General features: G+C 43.9%; 1 protein-coding gene across 6 annotated transcripts in view; it reads right to left on the reverse strand.

Moving 5' to 3' along the window:
- Nucleotides 1–24,180, reverse strand: part of JAKMIP2 (janus kinase and microtubule interacting protein 2) — a 37,598-nt gene extending 13,418 nt beyond the window's left edge. For 4 of the 6 annotated variants that reach the window (XR_004419482.1, XM_033072860.1, XM_033072861.1 and 1 more), the window contains exons 1-15: nt 24,073–24,180; nt 15,481–15,746; nt 14,392–14,889; nt 13,019–13,228; nt 12,051–12,149; nt 11,206–11,352; nt 9,339–9,479; nt 8,398–8,454; nt 5,490–5,609; nt 3,899–4,027; nt 2,822–2,905; nt 2,458–2,520; nt 2,191–2,289; nt 797–895; nt 429–482 (exon numbers count right to left, since the gene is read on the reverse strand). Coding sequence is in view for 5 of the 6 variants with exons in the window: in XM_033072860.1 (XP_032928751.1) it covers nt 429–482; nt 797–895; nt 2,191–2,289; nt 2,458–2,520; nt 2,822–2,905; nt 3,899–4,027; nt 5,490–5,609; nt 8,398–8,454; nt 9,339–9,479; nt 11,206–11,352; nt 12,051–12,149; nt 13,019–13,228; nt 14,392–14,889; nt 15,481–15,609 (1,929 nt within the window). In the remaining variant the exon portion in view is untranslated. Of the gene's footprint in view, nt 1–428; nt 483–796; nt 896–2,190; nt 2,290–2,457; nt 2,521–2,821; nt 2,906–3,898; nt 4,028–5,489; nt 5,610–8,397; nt 8,455–9,338; nt 9,480–11,205; nt 11,353–12,050; nt 12,150–13,018; nt 13,229–14,391; nt 14,890–15,480; nt 15,747–17,415; nt 17,439–23,958; nt 24,045–24,072 lie in introns of those variants that run through there. The other 2 variants (XM_033072862.1, XM_033072863.1) reach the window with 2 other exon arrangements.
- Between the last annotated feature and the right edge of the window lie 658 nt (nt 24,181–24,838).

Raw genomic sequence — 24,838 nt, forward strand, 5'->3', positions numbered from 1 at the left:
CCGTTAAAGCTTTTATTAAAAAAGTGCTGATTTACATAAGCACATGAATAGACAATAATGACCCTTTATTTCTTATAAACTTCTTAAAGTCATATCTAATGTTGGCCAGAGATACAGGATCTCTTTTACGTGGGCAGCTATGCCCTCTTAGAAAGCCACAGGGAATTTGATAATTCTTGCCTATTTATGAAACTGTTAGAAAGAATCCTAGCCCTGATGAAGAGTGTTTTACTCAAACTGCCAAACTCATTCATGTGTTTTCTTGAGTGAATGTGTGGCAGTGAACATTCTTCACAGTCTGCTAAACCACCTGTAATAGATGCATAATTTAACAAATATCTTAGAAAACAATCATAATCACATATATCACTTACTGAACTGTACAAAATGCAGCTTGTAAAGAGAAAATATCTGCCATTTCAACTTACCCCATTATCACCCAGGATGTCTAACTGCTTTATAAGGTCTGGGATGCTGACATCCTGCAAAGAGAGAGTAAGGTAAAAGGCATGGCATGCACCTTTTATCATAGACAGATACCCTGTGAACCATATGGAAGTCAGCCACTTTGTTTTATCCTATGGAAATGCATCACACATTGATTTCAGTTGCCTTTGAACCAGATTTTACCATTATGGTGAGAATTTTGAGTCTAATTGAACTTTGTCTGTCACCACATTCTTATGTTAGAATGAGTTTAAATACCTGAAGTTTAGTGGAGTTATGTGTAATGGATTATATGGGCAGCACCCACCACTCCTGTAAGGAGAAGCACTGCTTTACACAACTGACCTACCTTAACCCCTTCCTTCATGCAGTAGATCTGCAGAGCACTCACACCATCTGAGAATGGGTGAATCTGGAGATTAAATGGTGGGGACCGTCTCTCTCTTTCCTGCAAATAAATGGAAAAGATGCTAGAGAATCCATTAGAATGAAGAAGATGCACACAGGAAATGCCACAGCTGCTGTTTTACAAGCCAAGGAAAGATCCTAATCTAGACCTAGTCTGAAAAAGTGAGCCAAGTGGGACAGGATCCTAAACCCAAGGTAACTGTTTAACAGATTATTCGATAAATTATGTCAATTTGCAAATTGGCTGTGGAAAGGCTGTCACATACCTAAGATTCAAGTGATTTGCTTTATGAAGTGTTGAACAACTACACATTGTTGTAAATGCTCCCTTTAGAAACATGTGTTTGACTTTAGACTACAGGGAGACTCAGATCACACATTTTCCTCATCCTGGTATGCTGTATACATTCTAACATCTGTGGAAAATAATGTGTTCAAAAAAACTGATCAACTTAGCTATTTATACACCTTTACAGCTTAAAATTTACAAATATTTGTCCAGTTTTAAAGGACTAGAGACAAAAAAAAATTAAGACGCTATTTCTCATTCCTTTCAGGTATTCAGGCAAGCATGGAAGTGAAGATTAAACTTCACTTTCACACACATTTTTGGTTTATGAATGTGTAATTCACTTCATCAGTTCAGCTCCCTGCCATATGGAAAGCCAGTTGTCAGGTAAAACTGTGGGACAGTTCTATGAATAAGGGGCAAGTCTTAGCATTAATTTACAAGACCCAGGAAAGGCTCTGTGTGGCAAATGTATTTGGTCTTGGACAGCAACTGAAAAGAACAACTAAAAAATAAACCAGTGTATAGTGGGGAAGAGAGCAGGTGAAGTTTTGGTTGGCTGGGACTCCAAAGAAGAGTCTGTAACTAGAGGCAGTGTGGAACTTGAGTCTGGAAGCTGCAGAGGCTTCTGATGCTCCTGCATCAATGGCCAGTGTCACTTAGAGACTGTTTGTGCCCCCTGCAGGTCATGGGAGAGCTGCTCCACAGGGAATGTGTCCAGTGCCCGCAAAAGGAACAGCACTTGCACATAGGCAGACAGATTTCTCCAAGTATTAGAAAAATCATGGCCACAGGTATGTTAATCAGCTAAGCTTACCCGTGCACACTGGGCACCTGGTGAAGTGAACCAGCTGGGTATGGTGCTTACTATTTCCAGGATATTAGAGCTGACATACTTCAGCTCACAATTAAAAATGCTGGGCCTGATCTGTTACTCTGTTTTACTGCTACAACACTTGGGCAAACCCTCAATTAAAGCTGGTGTCCAGTGCAAGTGCAGTCATTTCATTTTCTACCAGCTCCTCTGCAAGAAGCGCATCCATCACCTCCAGCTCAAGGTTGCGGAACTCCAGCAGCTCGTTCTGGTCTCGCGCATCCTGCAGCTCCTGTTGCAGACGGTTGTTTTCTGCTTCTGTTTTCTCTATCTAACAGAAATATGTTAAATCATGACCTGTGTGACTGTTACAAGAACCATGAAGTATTTGGTGAGTAGTAGTTGAGGTAGCATAGGCTGTGCAAAATCTAAACCCTTAAGATGTCTCACAGCACCCAGATAACCCTTCAGAGTGAACGTGCAAACCTTTGCAACCTACCTTGTCTAAAAGCTCTTGGTTCCTCTTAATGAAAAGCTGCTTGTCTTCCACCCAGTGTGAGTCCTGTTGGATGAAGCAGTAGTACTACAGAATAATCAAATTCTATGAGGCTGGGAACATTTATTGAAAATTGGAGCTACAATATTCAGGTTTGAACATGCTACAGGAACAAGCTGTCTTTTACAGTACAACAACATTTTAAATTTACCAAGGTGTAGCAAGGCTTCTGAACTTGCCGGATCTGTCTGTTTACTGACTGGCAACATTACATCTCATGGAAGTTTATACTGAAATTGTGCTAGGTATTTTGTAAGCAGAGCAGGTAAGGTACAAAATACGGGGAAAAAAACACACAATAACTTACCTGCCCTTTCTGAGCCAAAGTTTTCTCCAGATCTTCTATTTTGGCTTTATATCTCTGGACTTCAGCTTGAAGTTGCTCCTGAGCCTGTTGAAGTCACAACATTAAAGAGTAACAAAACCAGCAATGTGACTGGTATTAAAAAGAAACCAAAACCAGCAGAGCCTGGGTTCATGCTGTCAGTTCCACTGAGTGAGCAACCATTAGAAAGATTCTGACTCAGTGATGTTTTGTGCCACCCCCCAGACTGGCACACAGATGACACAGGGGAACAGAGCGGTGGATCAGCCCCAGCTCCCCACCCAAGCCTGCTCCACCAGGGATTGCATCAGAGCAATCCAAAACACAAGCTCAGGTATTTGGGGTGCTCTGCTCAAAGACCCTAATAAGGGGCAATCTCTAAATTACAAAAAAAGTGCTTAGTGGATCACAGTGGCAACAGGTAGTGGGAAGAGGCAATTTTAACTGCCAAGGGGGTCTTCAAGAGCTGACTCAACTAAGTACTAAACAAACTGACATGATCTCACAGCTGACTGCTTTGAGCTGGAATTTGGGCTGGACACTGCCTGAGGTGCCTTCCAGCCTGAATGATTTTTATAATTTTATTAGAAGGACAACATTTTTAGCCTTGGAAGGCTTACTGTAGCCTGCATCACATTAAAATTCGAATGTAATTTGCATTTCTCTGTTAGAAACATTCAGATATTCCTAAAGTTGGTGCAATGTGTGCCTTTGTGAAAACCCACAGACCTTTATTTGCCTTTAAAACCCAATTCCATCACACCTAGGCAAATGATGAGAAAACCCTTGTGATTCTGTGTCAGGCTGCAGAGTTGTCCGCTTTGGCATGCCTGCCTGACTGCAGAGTTTTCAGGTTCAGATGGAGGATGGTTTCCTGTAAACTGAGTGACTGTGTCCATTCTTAATGGTCACTCTGCTTAAAAATGTACTCAATAAATGAGTGAACAGACATTTCTCAGCATTATGGACGCTGTATGTAGCTCCATTCCTCTGTACGTCTCTTTGAGGGGTTTCTTGTCCTGACAGCAATGGAATACTGTTACTCAAACAAATACTGACCCTGGCTTCTCTTTCAGCATCTATGACCCCTCCTGTCTGTTCCTGCAGCAGTGCATACGCTCTCTGCAGGGCCTGGTACTCCTTTGTCAGCTGTCGAAACCGCAGCTCCGACTCTTCTGCTGCTAAACCCTGAAGAATAAGAAGGGACATGTCTAAGCCATGGAGAGCAAAGCATTGTCAAAGCAAAGAATGCAAATGTAATTTGTTAAGCACAGTAGTTGGTTTACAGGTCTTGATTCAAACAGCTTTTTGGATCACAGTGAGCTTATTGTGATCTGAAATTAAAAACTGGGGAGATTATACAGCATTTATATCACAGTATCAGCTGAGTTAGAAGGCACCTACAAGAATCACTGAGTCCAGCTCCTGGCCCTGCAAACCACCATCCCCAAGAGTCACTGTACTGTTGTCCACACTTCTTGAACTCTGTCAAGCTTGGTGCTGTGACCACTTCTCCGGAGAAACTGTTCCAGTGCCCAACCATCCTATGGGTGAAGAACCTTTTTCTAATATCCAACCTAAACCTCCCCTGACACAACTTCAGGCCATTCCCTCGGGCATTGTCACTGGTCATCACAGAAAAGAGATCAGTGTCTGTTCCCTCCTCCTCCCCTCATGAGAAAATTGTAGACTGCAATGAGGTCTCCTCTCAATCTCTTCTCTAGACTGAATTGACCAAGTGACATCAGCTGCTCGTCATACAGCTTCCCCTCAAAGCCCTTCACCATTTTTGTTGCTCTCCTTTGAACACTCTCTAACAATTTAATATTTTTCTTATATTTTGGCACCCAAAACAGCACACAATATTCAAGGTGAGGCCACTGCACAGCAGAACAGAGCAGGACAATCCCCTCCCTTGACTGGCTGGCAAAGCTGGGCCTGATGCCCTTGAGGACATGGGTGGTCCCCCTGGCTGCCATGCTGATTCATATTCAACTTTTTGTCAACACCCTGGTCCCTTTCCAGGCGCTGCTTTTCCAGCATCTCATCCCCCAGTCAGTCTGTAGATCCAGGGTTGCCCCATCCCAGGTGCAGAATCCAGCACTTGCCCTTGTTGAACTTCATCTGGCTGGTGATGGCCCAGCCCTCTGATTTGCCAAGGTCTCTCTGCAGGGCCTTCCTGGTTTTGAGAGAGTCAACAGCTCCTCCCTATCATGTATCATCTGAGCACTTGCTCAGTATCCCTTCCAGTCCCATGTCCAAGTAATTTATGAAGAAATTAAAGAGCACAGAGCCTAAGACAGAGCCCTGCAAAACCGCACTAGTACGCGGTCACCAGTATGATGTCATCCCATTCACTACAACCCTTTGATATGAAGGGTGATAGGTTTATTTCCTTGAAAGGGGAGAGGAAAAAAATCACCTCAAATTGCAGGATAGTCATAGCTATAGACTCTATGGGCTAGATTGTGGAAGAAACTCCCAGTATTTCAGTATATGAGTAACCAAAATTAAGGTAAAACTTAAAAAGTACTTATCACTCAGTATGCACTATAAAAACCTCAATGTTCTTGAGAGCCTGGCCTCTTGTTTTGAAAGGCATCATCTCTTGAAAACCTGTAACTTTTCTGTGGCAAGAGTCAGATCTTACCTCGTCTAGATCATCATCTGGGGTTGCTGGTGTCCTGTCTGTTCTATATGAGGCCACAGAGGATGTTTCAGAGTCCATAGAATCATCATCATACCCAAAAACTGTATCTATCACATGTCTCTGTAGAAGGAAAAACATGATTTCTGAACGTTCATGTAAACTTGTAGCATGTTTTCTGGAGAGGGGCAGATGGGGGAGTTGCTAGTTACTTAAAAGATGAGGTGTGAAAAATGAACAGCAGGCTACCCCTGCAATTACCACCTTCAAACAAACACAAAGGAAACCCATTGAACATCAGGTCTTGTACTGGTGGAGAATAAGTTTGCTGAATACTTTTCCTGAGGGTGTGTCTCAGTGTAATTGGAAAACACAGTGTGAGCAGCAGCATGCCAGAGGAAAAGTCTCTGCCCTCGAAAGAAGGCAGGAGAATTGTTTGTTAACCACAAAGCTCTTCAGAAGACATCTATCAATATGCAGATTAGAGTGCAAAGGTACCATCATAAGGAGCTGGAAACACGTGTACAACAGGGAGCCCTCCTCTTATAGACACTGCTGATGCTTTTAATGTCTAGGTGCTTCTCTTGTTGATACTGCTGTTGGACCATGTGAGTGAAAGCTATGCTAATAAAAAACTAATGTGAAGGAACTTGCATTGCATCTTTCTCGGACTACAGTAACTGGCATATGTTATAAAGAACTGCTCATGCTCCACAGGATAATTCCGAAGACAAACTGATTGATGAGCAATTAAGAAGCACCTTTTAGCAACAGTTCTCACTTTGCTGACAGGTTAAAACCTTCTAAACCTGGAGTTTGAATCACACAAAAAACACATACCAAAGATGTCAATTAGCTTTTAATATACAGTAAATTCACGAATACAAGCCGCACTGACTATAAGCCGCATCTCTGGGTGTTGGCAAATATTTCGGTTTTTGTCCATAGATAAGCCGCACACGAATATAAGCCGCTCTGTCGTTCGCAGCGAGGACCCGCGTGCAATTATTAACAGAACGGCGGGAGGGCGGGGTTTACTGGCTGAGCTAAGGCTGTGCAGGCTCGGCCCGCTAGGGGCCGCTGACGGGGCCAGGTGGTCCAGCACGGTGCTGCAGCTCGGGGCCGGCCGCCGCTGCCCCTGGGCTCGGTCACCCCGGGTCGGCGCTGCCCCGCGGTGGCAGGCAGGGACGGAGCTTCCCCCGCTCCTACGGCAGCGGCGGCGGGCGGGGACGGAGCTTTCCCGCGCCCGCGGGCAGGGACGGAGTTTCCCCGCTCCTACGGCAGCGGCGGCGGGCGGGGAGGGAGCTTTCCCGCGCCCGTGGCACCGGCGGCGGGCAGGGACGGAGTTTCCCCGCTCCTGCCGCGGCAGCGGCGGGCGGGGACAAAGCACCCCGTCGGCTCCCCGAGCCGCGGCAATGGCTTGCGCGGGGCTCCCGTCGGCTCCCCGGGCCACAGCAATGGCTTGCGCGGGGCTCCCGTCGGCTCCCCGGGCCACAGCAATGGCGGCGCGGGCTTCCCCCCCCCTCCCCGGGCCGCGGTAGGGGCGGCCCGGGTCCCCCCTCTCCTCCCCGGGCCGCGGTAGGGGCGGCCCGGGTCCCCCCTCTCCTCCCCAGGCCGCTGTCGGGGCGGCCCGGGTCCCCCCTCTCCTCCCCAGGCCGCGGTAGGGCCGGCCCGGGTCCCCCCTCTCCTCCCCGAGCTGCAGCAATGGCGGCGCCGGGCTCCCCCCCCCCCCCCCCGTCTCTCCCCTGGGCTGTGGCAGAGGAGGAAAGAGAGCTCTCCCGCCTCTCTCCCCGCCCCCCGTGCTGCCTACAGGGAGCCAGGCTCCACCCGCGGTGCAACAGAGTAGCGATTTGTAACAATCGCAAAATGCCGACTTTGCAGCTGCTCGGCTCAGCACTCTGGCAGGCACTTCTGAGGTTGTATTAGCCGCTCCTGATTATTAGCCGCATTTCCGGTTTAGGAGCAAAATCTTAGTCAAATTGGTGCGGCTTGTATTCGTGAAATTACTGTACTACAATTTTTGCTCATTGTGTTGTCAATTGAAGACAATTGCCATATTCTCCAGTGTTATAATCTCTGGTTTAGAAATAAAATTTACTGATGAAAATACTATTTGATCCCTGTTGTGTCTGTTGTACAGCACTTCATGACCCACACAGAAACAATGTGATGACACAGCTAGGACTTACTGGTCTGAAATTCCCAGTGTGTAGACAGTGCTGCATTACTTTCACAGAACATGACTGATGCACTAAGGGATGTCCTTGGAGGGCTGAGTGCAACCAAGCAACCAGTATTTCCACTTTTTGGAGGCGTGATGTGAATGTTGCAAAGTCATGCTTCACATCCAACTGATAAAGGAGCTATGTGAACTACTCCTGACTACTCAGCTCTAAAATTGCAGTAAATTATACCAGCTTTGGACTTAATTCAGGGTGATACAAAGGTTAGTCAAAGGCATGTGGAACTGAGCAGGAGAGCATGACATAGTATCTCAGGCAGAAATTTGCACCTGAAGAATAGAGATGCACAAGGATTTGGCTTTAGCTCATATGAGCTGTGAAAAATGGGAAGGTCTCTGATAAGGTAAATATTTTTCAGCGTAACAGACCTTGAGACCAATACTTACAGAAACCAAATGGAAGGCAAATTATTACTACTTGGGGAGGGGGAGAAGCATGACAGATGTGACAGGAGCCCCATTCTGCTGAAAATAAAATAGCTGTAGACTTTTAACAGAATTTCAAAGTGGATTTAAAAAGTTCTCCCAAAGTAACTAAGGAATTTATAAACCTGATCACTAAAGCAGATTGTTATAATCCACAAAGCTCTCTTTAATCAGATTGCTAAAGTGTGTTTTCCTACACAGCCTATTTGAATACCGTAAATGAGAAATGATTTTTCATCTTACCTTGATTGGTTTTGAGCTCCTTTTATGCTTTCTCCGACGAATGAGTTTCTCCCTGTCCTGGAAAGATTAAAAAGTTACTCTTTCTTCTCTTCTTTGCAGCTGTTACATGAACAAATATACAGACGAAATAAGTAACAGAACTTCCAGTGACTCTCTCCATATGTTTAAACAGGAATCTGATTCCAGGTAGAAGGGAGGATTTATATCCAAATTTGTAAGTGTGTCAGCTGAAAACCACCTGAAAAAAGCCCTTGTGCATTTGCCTTGAGCAGCTGTCAAACAACAGGAATGGATGGATAGCCCTCTAAAACCACTGGGAGGCTTGGTGCATGGGTTTGGGCATTGTACAAAGGGCTGTCTGCCTTCCCTCATGAGGAGATGCTGCCTCTGTCTCAAAGTCATTAAATGATGGGAGCATTGATCTCACCATTCCTAGCAATGATGTCTCAGAAGAGACAACAGCCCGTTTTGGAATCTTTCTCCTCCTCAGCATCATAATGCAAAGTCCACTGACAAAGGAATTGTCAGCATTAAATGTCAGAAGAACTGGAAACCCACTGTCTAGCTGTATATGCTTTTCCAGCACATGATATGGCACTGTGGGCCAGCCTCTTATTAAGGAAACTTGTTAAGCACAATTCCGTTATAATGGTAGAACACCTCAGCACAAGCCTGTCTTGTGAACATGCAGGGACCTTCCCAAACTCCACAGTTCTCAGTCTGCATTCCTTTCTGGAGCTCAATTCACAGTGTTATGCTTTGAGCTGATGCTCCACTACAAATTCAGTGAACTGAACACATGCACACCTACAGCTAAGCACCTGCAGATGTTAAAGGCAGGTAAGATATTAATGCTCAGACCTCTAGTAATAAGAAGAAATACTATCAGTGGTAAACTGTACACAGCAATCATCCCTAATGTCCTTGTGCTCTGGACATACCCTTGTTAACTCATCAATTATGTTCTGCTGTTCTATGACCTGAAGCTTTAAAAATTCCGTTTCTTGTTCCTCATTAGCCTGGTCCAGGTCATTGAGAGATCTTAATTTCTTTAGAGGAGGATGCGATGTTATTTTTTCTCTCTGTGGTAAGAAGAAAAGATAAAGTAAGATAAAATATGATTCGGCAATTAAAAGACCACCTTTCAGTTAAAAACTAAACATCATCTTTCATTTAAGCTAAACAGACCTTTAAATATGCTTCAGCTACATTTTTTATTAATGCCCATCAGCACTTCTTAACAATAAAGCAGCACAGCAAGGCTGAGTTCTTCAGCCAGAACAACAAAGTTTTATCTATTTAATTACCATGTGGCAGTACAGCCTCTGTAGCCCTTAAAGGTCACATACCACAGCTCTTCCTTGGCCATGCATCAAGATGCCCCCACATGTGGCAAATACAGTTGAATCTGTCATGACTCCATGTCCTTACTGATAGCCAATGCAGGACCATACACAGTGAGGTAATGGACATGCTTTACTCATGTGAAAGACATGCATCCAGTCACACCAGGAGAAAAGGCAAAAACTTTTGTAACAGACCTACTTTAACCACAGGTCAATATCCTGCCTGCTCCTGAACATATGTGGGAAAGGAGATGGCTAAAACCTGCGAGAATTACTCTAGCCACCCACAGCTTGTTAACTTTCATGATTTGGGCATTCACAGTGTGATGAGCAGATGTCAGGGAGCTAACTTAGCACATACATGCTGTGTCCACAGACATGCACCAGGGGTGCTGCTCACTGATGCCGATGCCTGCACATTCCCAAGTCCTTTCTCTTTGCTGTGGGAGATCCCAAGGGACTGTGATCTGCACTACCACAGCTGTGGTAGAATAATTCTGACACATGACAACTGCAAAAAGTTTATCTGTCTCCTAGGCAGATAATAGGTGAATTACAGAGTCTTTAAGTGCATTAACCATGTAACACTAAAGTCTTTTTTCTGTGGGACAGGAAAGTGAATCTGATCATCTCTGCTTAATCAGCTGGAAAGCTGCTCCCACTGCAGGGCAGTTAGCCTGCTCAGGACAGTGGCTATTACACATCAGGGCAAGGTCCATGAACACTCTTAGCCAAGGAAGTTGTCTCAGTCTGCCAGAAGATCCACCTCCTTTTCCATAAATGCCAAAGCAACATCAGTGCATGTGTAGGAACATAGAGCCTGGAAGGAGACTGATTACCAAGGCAATCCCATCTGAAGGATATGCAGATGTAACTGCTTTGACCCCACTTCTTATGGCCCTGATATGGGAAATGTACAGCCTTAACCAAATTTAAACACCACCATTCTCCCTTTGCCATACCCATCTACCATGCGTATGTTTTATGGAAAGATTCTGTGTGCTTAGTGCCACACCAGAAGTTTACTTTGTCATCATCAGCTCTAAAAAGAATGTGTACATGATGCAAGAATATCATTCTAGTTGAAAACATCACTCTTAACAGCTTCCTTTTTGAGTTCCAGATGAAAAATAGCACAGTAGGACATGCCTCAATGATATAACATTTTTTCCTCTTTCTTTTTTTTTTTCAGACAAGTGAAACTCAATATTCTAACTTCAAGAATAGAATTAAAGACTGTGATTATGCATTCATGTAAGTATATTGCCCATGTATGCATAATACACAATGTTATGGTACATAAATCTAGCATAATACAGACCAAACATGGCTGTATCTTAGCAATAGTATTACACATTATAAAGAATGCATATTGTCTATTTATACACATCATGCACTATGCAGATGTGGCTACTAACACATAGTTCATCCAGTAATCCTCATTCTGCTCTTCAGTACCAACCATTTCTATATTTTCTTTAGTGACTGCTTTGAGTTTATCTTCCATGCGCTGCAAAGACTGCATAAGTTCATCATTTCTCTTCGTGAGGCACTTGTTCTTTTCCAGAAGAGGTTTACATTGTTTCTCAGCTTCTCGGACACGCTTCAACTGGATTGATAATAGCAATTAATAATTGTCATGAGAGACACATGAATATACTTGTAATTTGCAATCTTGACATCTATTTTGTAATTATGACATAAAAAACATTGAAGCTGGCTAAACTGATATGAAGGAGTGCACTAAGATTTCTAGCTCAGGAATAAGAAAAACCATCAAGAGTTGAATTTATCACCCTCATCCCTAAGAAGAGAAATATAAACAGGTTGAATAGCCAGGGTCCTGATTCAACACACAGCTATCACCACAGAGTAGAAAATCAGATAAAGGGATCAATTCACAGCTGTCAATTCTTCCCAGACTTTGTACTTACCTATTTTCAACCTGGTCAAATACTGGACTACAGACCTTACAGACATTACTTCATTTACAAGGTAAGTCTCACCATGTACAAGGTAAATTACCGAGCACAATTGTTGTGTGCTGAAACAGAGGGAACAAAAGCATTCACACAGAATCCTACAAGCCTTGCTGCCTTGACCGCTGCTGTGATTTTGCACTCGCTTAACTTCAGTGAAATTGCTGTTTAATTTAAGGATAAAAAGTCCTCCTCAGCCTCCTGAGTGATGGGCCTGATGGATGGACAAGGCATATTCATCACCAGCTCTATCCTTGGATCCTCCCTCTCTTTGCCTTTCCCCAAAGGTCTCAACGTCCTCTGTCTGCCAGTGCAAAAGTTCACATACCAGCTCATTTCGTTCATCAACAAGCAACGTGTTCCGGTCTTCCAGCTTCCGTATGGTGGCATTCAGCTCTGCTATCCTCTTCTGGTTTCTGCGCAAGTCCTGTGCATGGGCAACAATGTCACACAGTTACTGATCCTCTTCAAAATACACCCTTGGGAAAAGAATCCTTAAAAAAACACACACCAGTCAACTTAAGCTGTCATCATCAACAAATTATGTTTAGGGACTTTTACAGTACTGAATATGTAGGCAAATATATATATATATTTTGGACAAAGTATCTGGTTTGGGGGATACTGGAATTGAAAAGTTTAAGCCGTTTTTAAAAATTAAGAGAAAACAACCAAACAGATAATAATTTTTTATGACAGAGATGAAAAAGCTAAAAGATTCTAATTTTTATTGCTTTTTCCTATAGATTGCTTCTATTTGTTGAGCCACTACCTCAGGCGAAAAAGTCAGGACAACCCTTTCTGTATCAATTACAGATATTATTCCTCATTTGTACATATGTAAATATGCTTTTATATATGTTTAGTCACAGAATGGGTGACTTGTGTGCTTTGTGAATGACACCCAAGGGCTGTCTGTGGGAAGACAGACAAAGAGCAGGATCTCCTAAGAGTCTCACAGATTCTCCATGCCCAGACTTCTCTTTGCCCCTCCCTGCTCATCCTCCTAATTCTATCTGGTTTTGAGGATGCATGTTATCCAGGTAGTTAGGGCCATCGATGATTCTTTCAAAGGGGCACTGATTATTTCAGATGTGTTATATTTGTGAATAGAACAACTGATGAAAACCAGCAGTGCTAAGCTTTGCCCAACTACCATGCCCTCTGAAGACTCTACAGACATTAACTTGTCTGTAATGAATGAGTGGGAATGTTTCCCCAGTGCTTGTGAAGGTATGTCAGCAAGAAACACACATCCATGCTACTGTTTTGCAGGGACCATTAAAACCTGCATACAGGGCTGCTGCAGTGCTCTGAACCATCTCCAGCCCTTCCTGGGATCTCTCTCTTGGGACTGCTCATGTTACATTCTGCCTCCTTCACCAAAAAGAGCTGTTCATCCAGAGCTTCCTTTTGCAGCTGCAGCTTCTGCACATAGCCTGTCTGTGTCTCCAGTTCTTTCTCCAACGAAAATATGATCCTGTCTTTAGCCTTGATCTCGTCCATCTGAATGAAAGAAACACCAGAACAATATTACTGTGTGAAGGCAACAGTATTTCTCCCATTTGTATTGTATTATTTACTTAAGAGTAGTGACCATACCTCAAATCCGGTCTACCACACTGCACCAGTTGTAAAACAACAGTCTGAGCCATACCCATAATTCAGCACAGGAGCACATTCATTGAGCATTTTGGCAACACAAGAATACACCTCAGATGCAGGGGGGTGGTATCATTCTTGACAGTTTAAATTCCCATTTATTTTACTTAGTTGTCAACTCTTGAATTCCAATTTTCAAGCTAAACTTTCTACTGTTACAAGCAGGTCCAGCTCTCCACATGACAGGGTGGCCTGGTTCTGGCCAGGACAAGGTTAATTTTTGCAGTAGTCAGGGGACCCAGAGGTTATTCTAAATGATCTCATGTCATTTTCTGGGGACGGTGGAAGGGCTCCCTTCTGGATGAGGGTAGCATGGCTGTGGTGGGGTCACAGGCTCCATGGTGAGCATTTTGCACATAGGTCACTCCCCTCTCTCATGTACATATTTCACTGCTGTTTCCAGTAAAGTGGTCTTACTTCAATTCATGATTTCATCTTTATCTTTTGTGCCTCCAATTCTCCTCTCCAGCCCACTGCAGGGGATGAGGAGTGAGAAAGCATCAGCATGGTTTGGAAAGTCTAAGGAGGAGCACACATTGCAAAGTTTCTAAACCATAACACAGTGAAACAATGAAACCTGCACCTTTGCTGGTATGGGCTTCTTTTTGTTCATTTTCCACAGTAATTACTGAAGGTTACACCAAGGCCAACCAAAAGATAGCTCCTCTCCTGCCATGGTTTATTGTGTTTCAGATACCATAAAACAGGGTGGAGAAACCAAAAAAGTGCAAATGCAGATGCAAATGCTCTTTATCTAACCCTTTGCACCTTGTATGTATTAGCAAACCAGAGAGCCAAATCTTCATGGATTAGGCCAATTGCTCAACTAATTTAAGCTATTAACTGCCATCACAATGCCACAGCTGACCCATTGCGATCTACTTATTAAATGACAGTGAGAAATTTGTAATGCATTGCAGAGATCTGTTATGCAGAAAAAGCTAAGAGACACAAAAGGTAAACTCAGTGCAGCCTAAGAGAACACATGAACTGTTTTGATTACTGACCAGGCGTCGAATATCCCTTTCACTCTCCCATTTGATCTTGGAAATGGCTTCCTGGTGGGACTGATGCTCACTCCGAAGATCGCCTGCCTTGATCTTATCGGCCTGGATCATATTGTTAAGGGCCTCATCTACCTGCTTTTTGGCAGACTTCAGTTCAGTAATTTCCTGCAGAAGTTTAAGGCGCTCAGAGTCAAACTGTTTCCTGGCCTCCTCACGAGCCTCAATGGTCAGCGCAGTCCGTACTTTATCGCTGCTCCCATCGCGCAGCGCGCACAGCGCTGACTTGAGGCGCTGGATTTCACTGTCTCGCACTTTCACCATTCTCGTCATCTCCTGTTCGTGCTGTTTGATGAGGTTCTCCCTCACAGCCTGCAGCTCCTTCATTTTCTCCTCATGGAGTTTGGCTTTTAGCTCTGTGATCTGCACGGTCTGCTTGCGTTGCTCCACCTCACGAATACGCTTCGTTTCTTGAGTCTTCTCTCTTTCGAGTTTAGCAACCTACATTGAGATAAAATAGAAGTCATCTGCTACCAACATAACATTATCAAAATAAGCCCACCCAGACACATCCATGTCAAATTGAGAAAGACCCTGCTGAGACCCAAATCCTCCACACCCCTAAAACAAAATACAGGCCAGCTCCTGAGGCATTTATGTAGATTACATGGTCTTTACTCAAACAAAAAACCCTGTCTTCTCCAGGTGTCCTGCCACACACAATGATGCTACATGTACTTTTAACATCTCCTTAGGAAATAAGATTCTGTATATATGTGTGTATTTGTCTAAAAGCTTTTTAATCCAGCAGTCAAATTCACCAGAAAACTGGAGGGCTCAGAAATAGCAAAATTCCTAAAACTTTCACATACTCGTTCATCTGAGGGCTAGAGATTTCTCCAACTTATAGCTCAGTAAAAAGGAGTCTTTTCCACAGAAGCTACAGGACATCCACAGTAAATGATGTAAGTTGAGAAAGAATCAGACCACTGGTTAGGAAAGAGTTGTGTGGCCTCTGTTGAATTCTGTGGTACCATTTTTTCCACTTGTCTTCTTCAGCAGACTTCTATTTAAAACCCAACTCTCACTCACCTTAGATTTCTCCTGATGCAACTCAATTTGAATGTCTGTTAGTTTAGTCCTGAGTTCCTCATTGGCAGCCTGTAGGGCAACAATCAGTGCCTCAGGCTTTTCGCCCTTGCTCCGTCCTTTTTTTGACATGGTTTCGTATCAGCGAGAGTCCACGTGTTTATTTCAAATATGGACTGCCATCTTTTTCTGTTCCTTTCAGCGCCAGTTAGTTCAGCAACTACTGCGTGACATTCCTTAAGGTCCTGGACTCAGCTGCTTTGGAAGCACTGCGAGAAATAAGAAATACTGTTATCTGTCAGTGGACACTGCATCTGGACAGCTCACATGCTTACAGAACACAACAGAGCACTCCCATCCCCAAACACTGCAATCCTTGTCTGAAAATCTGCAAGGGATATCCCAGCACAATCATGCTTCTGAACACCAGTCTGGTACACTTGTGGGAATTCCATGTTTGCCCTTTTTCTGTTCTCAGAAAGAGACACCATGCATTGAAGACAGGCATCCATTAACCATAAAGATTAGTGCTGTTGAGAGTACAGGACTAGAAGGGACAAGTTATTTAATCCAGTCCTTGCAGTCTGAGGTCACCACAAAGCAGACACTTTAGTCTCAAGGATCTACCAACAGTATCATTCTCTTCCTCTTCCCAGCCCCTGATCCCCTGCAAGACCCTGTGCCAAACTCAAAGACTCTCCATAACACTCCTACCATCTGTCACAGGAGGAAAGGGCAAGTGAAGGCCTCATCAGCCTTCCAGGTCTCTGTGGAAGCAGAAAACTAATGACATGCAAGGGCCTGTTCACACTAGAAATTGTCCCCATAGAGTAAGAAACGAGTGCCTGTGCCTTTCGGAGGATCAAGATCCTAATTTACAAATGAGGCAAGGAATGACAATACGACACTGTAATCTAGCAATTGGGTTTTTAACACCTGGTTACTAAGTGTATACAATAAAATTCTACACCAGATGCTGCAGGATAGGGGAAGGAAGAAGGAAAGAGGTAGAATCTAAGTAGATTTCAATACAGTCTCCAAAATCTAGAGCTGGTTTTTAAAAAGTCGTAATTTGCGTAGTGTGAAAAATCTTGGAAGTTAAGAATTTCCCTGCCTAACAGAAAGTAAATTGAAACCTTGATATTTTTCTTTTGGAAATATTGAAGATTTCTTAGTAAAATGCCCTGCTATTGTGAAATCAATGCATCATTGCTGAGTATATTATTTTGATTTATATACTGTCACACTTAAAACTGAAACAGCTGCATCAAAACTAAGCAACTCCTTCAAACCATACACTAATTAAACACTGTTGAAAATGGTAGCAAAACTATTGCTTCAGTTCACACCACCTGTGAGTTTTGTCAAGATTTATTTACTAGAACTGACATCAACTGGTTGTCTCTCAGGGAAGCTTCTACAACGTAAAGGAAAAGATCATGATCAATAACAGCCACTCTTTCCCTCCATCCATTCTCAAGCTGACCTATACAATTCCAAGTCAAACTTGCTGCTCTGGTGATAAAGGAAAGCAGCCTGAAGAAGCTGCAAACCCTTGCCGGATTGGATTGTGTTGGGCAGTACTGCCAAACAAATATTTATAACCACATTGTCACTGCATGCTCTCTGGAAAATACTGCCTCTGTAAGTTCAGAATAAAATTCAAGCCCTAATTATTGCATATCATACCGTCTGTGTTACACCACATCACAAAATACATAATTAATGAAAACTGTGATTAAAAGCATGATTTACATTATTTTAGTATTACATCATAATTCAGCATGCCAACATCAACCCAAACACTCAGCTCAGACTTGATAAACAGCTCTTCAGGACAAATCCTAATCCCCCTCTGATTCTGACTGCACAAAAATCACTGTATTGTAGTCAGATTTCTAATCAATACCATAATAATTTTCAGGAATATTAAAATACCTTCTGAACTGAGCTCACAATATCCCTTGGATATGGGGCTCTACACAAGGAATACAGAATGAATCTGGTGCTGCTAGGCTGCTCATGCTAAAATTACCATTGGCCCTTGCTCTAAAACATGAACCAAAAAAACCCCATCCAAGCTGGTGACTCCATGGAAACAGTAAAAAGGGGACAGAAGCATTATTGTTACCCGCAGCAAAGCTAAGCAGATTTGTTAAAACAATATTCTAGTATTCTGTGGCTAAAATACCATCTGTCTCTTTCTCATACAGTTATTTTCCTAGAAGTTGGCATAACACAATGCACACTGAGAACACTAACAGTGAGAGAGAAAACCCTGCCCTATCCCAAAAGGAAGTGGACATTTTCCAGAATCAGTACTTTTCAGGCTAAGATGGAAATGGATACTGACTGGAGACTCTACTCAGGAATGTCAGGACAAGGACAAGCTCTATCAACCTGCCCAGCTCTCTACAAGATGGGGGCCTAACAACACATTTAAGTCATTTTGTATTTTGTGCATTATTTTATGTAAGTAGATCACACTCAAACACCAGACAATGCACACCACCTGGAAGAGAAACACTGCAATTCATGGATTTTACCATATCACTCTCCTTTATCTGATCTTAACAAGCCAACAAACCCCTCTTTTATTTAATTGAAATGCATATAAACAAGAAAACAACAGAGAGGAAAAGTTCATGCCTCAGATCCTTCCCCTGAAAACCCTTTTCCTTCTAAGGCCATGCAGATGATCACCTCTTGTCTTACAGATGGCAGAGGAAGACATCTTACATTCACTACTAAAAATTGTCAGATACTTAAGTAATTTCTCTTCTTAAAGCAATATGGTTAACTTTGGAAGTTTTTGCCATTTTTAGCTCAGCTTTTGATAAAGTCAATAAGCACAGGCATTGGTTTCAGAACAAATCAGGAAAAAATCTGCACTCTGGCCTCCCATGTTCACTTATAACAACACAGGTCTCTACAATGAACTGTTTTCTTTTCTGAATACCTTACTTCCAACCTGATTACTACCTTCTTGCAGTTTCTTATCAGCTTGCAGTTCAATATAGTTTCAAAAAATGTATTTTCTTCTCCCACTCTATTGCCATCAATGCCTTAAAGAACCTCATGTACACATCACTCTAATTTCCCATATCCTGTACCCATCTTGCCTCTTCCTTCCATTTTCTGTGAAAAGAATATGAATGTTCCCATTAGCAGGGAAGTTCAGCAAAAACAAAGGCAGTATTTTATCTCTTCACATTAACTTCTCAGCAGAAATATAAACATATCTTTTACATTAGTCGTTCCTATACATCTTTTAGATTCAAAATACCTCTAAAAATGAAAACCATTAGACACAATGTTTTTTTCTCATTTGTGAACTGCTGTGAATCTTACTGCTCTATCATGTGGGGAAAGATACGTTCCTTTGTCATCCCTAGAGTCTGTGAACTCTTTAAGAATGGTCTGAAACAACAGAAATCTTTCCTGCCAGTGGCACAGGTCAGCTGAGAAACAAGTACCTGTCATGTTTTGCCTGTGCTTCCCAACAAAACAAACCAAATGAAAATGCACCACATAACACCACACATGCTAACTTAACTAGCTCTCCTCGTAATGGGAAGAACAGACCTTGATAAATAAACAACTAGAATCAAGTGAAACTCATGTTAAATGCAGAATTTATCCTTACAGTTTACTATTCAAAAAGTACCCCTGGAAACTTACAGGATGATATTTAGCTAAACTCTGCTGCTTTAAAAATGGAAGCACCAGCTTCCATTTGTATTATGATGGCCAGGGCAGCAGTACTCTCCTCCCATATAAGCAGGTGATGAGCTGATTGCTCAGCTGAAAAAGGTGTAAGCATGAAACACCACCCACTAGATCCAGCTGAGATGCTGGTTCCTACATGATGTGATACGAAAAAAATTGAGAGGTTTCACTTGTAAGACATTAATTTCAGAGAGATTCAAATAAGCATTAAGTTACTGTATATAATTTAAAATAAATTTCTAGGGACAATGCTTAAATCCTCATTGAGTTCACCTAACACAGGCTACCATGCAAGCCACAGACACTGCATATTCCAAGAAAACAGCAACATGTAGGTCATGTTGCAACCCACAAAAATCCGTGGCATAATGCCGAAGGGATTGCGAGCCGCCTTGCTGGACATGGCTGGGGCAGTGATCCAACAGCAAAGGCACTGTCAGCTCACCACTGTGCCTCTGAAACCTGTACTGGACACACATTAGACTTAGAGGATTCTTGAAAGTGCTTCCAAATTAATTACACAGTCTTTCCTTAGTTAAGAGCCACCAAACAGTAACCAGCACAATTGTTCTTTCAGATGTAAATAATTCAGTCTTTTTCCAGTGCAACAGTCCCACATACTCTGCTCACCTAAGACTCATTGTAACTGATCACAATTTCCTGTCAGAGAGGGGACATGAAAAGGGCTGTATTAAATAAAGCAGATTATCAAAAAATGATGCATCTCATTTTGTTCCTTGCCAATGCACAGAGATGGAACAGAGCATCTAAAAGAACCTCAAATATTAAGTACAAATAGTTAATTTCACAAATAGTGAAAAAAACCCCAAGGACTTACCTACAAATCATGGAACTTAAAACAAAAATCATGTTCATGAAAGTCTAAGTGTACATTATGTATTAAACATAATTTTAAGTCTTTTTATAATTTTTGTACACATCTACCCCAAATACATGCCAAACAGTAAATTATTGACTCTAATTAATTTCTATCACTTGTAACATTTAAGAGTTCTTAGGATCTTGCTTACATGACAGAAACGAAAAATTAAAAGTTTTTCTGCACCCATTTAAAAAATCAGCTTAGTGAATATTAGTGAACCAGTGATGGCTTCTCAGCAGCCCACCAGTGATCCAAATGCATGGCAAGCAAACTATACAGCATCATCAGTTCTAGTAAGAAGAACTGAAAGCCCATGTTCCTGAAAATACTCGCATGTATTATTTTTCCTTTCAAGTTTATTGGATGTTTTGGAGTCCAAACTGCAGACCATGATCCACAATGTTCTGTTGTTTCCAAAGAAGCTGTGTTTGTGCTCATTTGAACTGACAGCATTCAGTGCGGCCACACCACAGAGCTTTCTCATGGTCCTTCCAGCAGCTGAATTTTCTATTTAGAGCCCTACCTCCTGGACCAAAGATTTCTAGTCCTCATATCTTAAAGGAGAAATTCAAAAAGACCTTAAAGATACAGAAACTAGAAGTACTACAAAAATTACGTTTTTCTACCCTCATGGATTCTGGATTTTGAGAGCTGATGACAGAGAACTGCAAAGATGCTCTGCATAGACCTATAAAAAGATGGCAGCAGATAGTCCATCTCTGAAGATGGGAAGATAAATTTGCTCTAATCTGATAAAGTCCCAGCCTTGAAGGGATACAGATTTATAGAGCAACTTTGAGGATGTTACCTGCTTGGAATTTAACTAAGCTATTGATCTCAAAACACATAATGCAAACGTGCAATGATAAATTCAAGTAAATAACATTAATATAAATACTTCTAAAATTTGTTTTTTAAAACAAAAACATTTGGTTTGCAGTCTTGTAGTACAAATATTGCACTGCCATGCACAAAAATTAAAGAGAAATCTGATGGACCTAGAAGATACAGCAACACTGGAAAGTGACTCAAAATTCAGGCATCTGGTAAGGACTATTTTGCTGCCCCGCAACTTCACAAAGCCAATAGGAAGCAAAATATTAACCACTATTAAAAATTACCATGACTGAGTAGTGAAAGCGTCTTCAGGCTCACGCAGTTTGGTTAAAAAGAAGAGGGGAAAACCTTGGACATTACAATTAACAAACTACTTGGATTTCAACTGCTCAAGCTACATCTGAGTTATACCAGCCTTACAGCAGTAGAATCCATCACCACACCTTTGTTACAGTAGGAGGATTATTTTTATAACTTTCTAAACCACAAAATCAACGATTAAATGAATGGAGATGAAAACTGAAAATTATTCTGGGCATTGTTTTACAGCTACATTTCACAGCATTTTCCTGACTTGAATACCCTGAGGTCACTTATGCTTTGTAATGACAGTGAACCTACGCAGCTACACTGAAGCCTTGATAGCAAAAAGTCTATCAGAACCCAGCATATATATACAAATTTAAATAGCTAATCACCTCCTTAAAACACAACCACACTCAACCATATATAGCCACATACACATAAGCTCCACCTTATGTTCATTTCTTAAGGTGTAGGATACCAAAGTCCTCATTCATAAAATTATTGAGCTGGGAATGGCCTCTGAAAGCAGAGGGATTAACAGAAGCCACTGAAGGGAAACAGGACCATGGTTCTCAGAAGGGAGGCTGAGTCAATGCATTAGCAGTATCACAGAGCTTGAACTTAGGCTTGGAGAGGACACTGGAAATCGTCTCCAAGGTGAGAGCCACATTTCTCTCCCTTAGGCACTACTGCAACAGTCAGTCAGAGAGCAGGAAGTGGGAAAGGTTGCAGTATGTCACTGACAGCCTACTCCTTCCTGCTAGGAGTTCTGCTGACAAGCAGGGAATCCCAGCAGACCACCAAACTGCCACTGCTCTGGGGAACAGACAAAGCCAAAGGGGCAATCCATCAACAACTCCTGGCAGCCACCACCACTGGGTAACTCCTATGGAAACCTCAGCAAAAACTTTCCAGCCTTTCCTCCCTGAGGCTTCTCCTTGGGATTTTGCTTCCTGTGGAAGCAAGGCTGGAACTGGCTCCAATCACACAACTTGATTAGAATAACAGAATATCTCAAGTTGGAAGGTACCCATACGAATGAGTGAGTTCAACTCCCTGTTTTTCACAGGACTACTTAATACTAAACCACATGACTAAGAGTATCATCCAGATAGTCCTTGAACTCTGATAGGTTTACTTCCCTGGAAAGTCTGTTCCTGTACCCAGCAACCCTCTCAGTGAAGTAGCTTTTCCTACTGTCCAATCTGAACCTGCCCTGATGCAACTTCATTCCATTTCCTTGTGTCCTGCTGCTGGTCACCAGAGAGAGATCAGCACCTCTCCCTCTGCTGACCCCCTTGAGGAAGGTGTAGTCTGTGATGGGGTCACCCCTCAGCCTTCTCTTGTCCAAGCAGAACAAAGCAAATGTTATCAGCTACTCCTCCTAATCCTTGTCCTCAAGACCTTTCCCCATCTTGGTCACCCTGCTCTGGACACACTCTCAATAGTTCAATGTCTTTGGCATCTTTTGATTGACACAGAACTACTGATGGAGTACTTGTGTCTTGTGCCCTCTTCAACAATGACCACGTCACCAGTCCCAGATTTCACCAAAATCGTACTCATTCCTGGAAAACCTTTTAAAATTACCAGGAGTTTACCTCATTGAAATACCCATCAGAGTCAGGTTGAGTGCCAGCAGAGGCAGCATTTGCAGCACAAGCAGCCCTAGGTTTGAAATTCCTATGCAGAGCAGTAGGCCAGATCAATAGAAACAAAACCTGAGTCAGAGCAGAAGCAATAAACGTCACATTACTGCCTGAAAATGAACAAAACATTCTCCTGATGGGCTACCCTGATGCACCAAGCACATGCCTGCACCACGGCAGAATCAGAGACGTTGAGAATGGGAGTCCAACATGTCCCCTTACGGTGAGGCACAGGACAGAATCAAAATGCAAGTGTTCTTTAAAAATGCATCTCTGGGGTTTTTTTCCTTACAAGAGGTGAAATTAAATTTTTTAAATATGTACGTTTCCATGCTCCCAACCTATAAGGTATGAGCAACATCTTTTAAAAATTTGCATTCACAGGAAAAATCAGAAACAGACTACAAATGAGTAGTGCCTTTAGATAGCTCAAATGTAGGATCTAGATCTGCCATAAGTGGCCAAAACGAAACTGAGTGATGAGAATCCGGTAATTTAAGCGTAAATTACACAGCAGACCAAGAGGTAGCTTTCCTCTATCAGTGGCTGTGGAAAAGACATGCGTTGCATATACAAAGAGATGCATTCTGTGGGGTCTGTGTTCGCAAGACAGAATGTCTTCTCACACACAGGTACGCCAGCCCTGACAGCCCAGGACACGTACAGGTGCAATTCTGAACATTCTGCTGGGCAGGAAGCCTTGTGTACCGCCGTGGGAGCGGCGGAGCGGGCACAGATGCACCGCGAGTGGAAAGGAGCGCAGGGAGCGCCGGCAGGGCCGCGCTGGCCTCGCTCCGCTGGGGCTCCCCCGCGGCGCCAGGCCCAGCCCGGGCTCCGCCGATGGCCGATGCCAGCCCCGGAGCATCCCTTCCCTTCCCTCCCCTCCCCTGCACCAGCCGCCGCACCCAGCGCGCCGCGCCCGCACCGGGCGGACAATGACCGCCGGGCGTACAATGGTGCAGGGCTGGCGGGAGGCTGAGGCGGCTGCGGGCTGCGCCTACCACACCTCTCCCGCCATCTCCTCTCCATCACCAGCGCCGGCTCCCGCTCGTGCTCCCCTCCCCTCCCGCCCATCACCTCCATCGCTTCTTCTCCCCCGCCGCGCCGCCGCCCCGGCCCCCCGCAGCCTGCCGGTCATTGTTCGACTGCCGCGGGCACCGGGCGACCCTCTCGGCCGCCGCCTCCGCTCACCGTGCCGCCAGGGAAAGATGCCGAGCGGCGAGGGATGAGCACGGCGCATCCATCTTCCTGCCGCCGCGGCGGCTCCAGCGCCCGCACCGGCCCCGCCGCCTCCTGCGCGCCGACGCTGAGGGCGCTCGCCCGCCCCGCCGCCGCCGCCGCCCCACGGCCGAGGCTGCGCCGCCGGTCCGGGGCTGCGGCAGCCCCGCCCGCCCCTCCGCAGCTGCGCCCCGGCAGCGCCGCGGGGAGCGCGGGCACGGGAGGCCGAGGAGCGCTCGCCCGTCCCTCAGGATTCCCTGCCAAGCCGGCCTCAGGGCGAAGGGCTGCAGCCCTCGGCCCACAGCCGGGGGACACGAGAGGGCCGGAGCGCCCGTGGCCCCAAGCTGGAGCTCGCCCCAGGCCTTGCGACTCCCGAAGGACACACCTCATCACCGGTCTCCACTTGGTCAGCACCTCGGTGTCCACAGTATTTGGGAGTGTGACCGTTGTCACGCTGGGGTCCACCTATCCATGTCTTTCCAGCTTAGAGATAAGGACACCGTGTGGAAGCCACAGTATCATAACCACCAGCAGATTAACCCCCCCATGTAGAGGGCCACCAAGTTTATCAAGCACAATTTGCCCCTAAGTGACAACCATTTAAAAAATGGTCTCATTGATATCCTCAGGTTTGCATGGAATAATTAGGAGAGTTCTTGCAAAATACATCAAGAGTCAGTTTTACTGTTTAAAACCATCTGCAGTAGAAAGGGTTGTTGAACGGATACTATGGAACATA

The sequence above is a fragment of the Catharus ustulatus genome, chromosome 15 (assembly GCF_009819885.2).
Source record: "Catharus ustulatus isolate bCatUst1 chromosome 15, bCatUst1.pri.v2, whole genome shotgun sequence".
In the NCBI taxonomy this organism is placed as follows: Eukaryota; Metazoa; Chordata; class Aves; order Passeriformes; family Turdidae; genus Catharus; species Catharus ustulatus.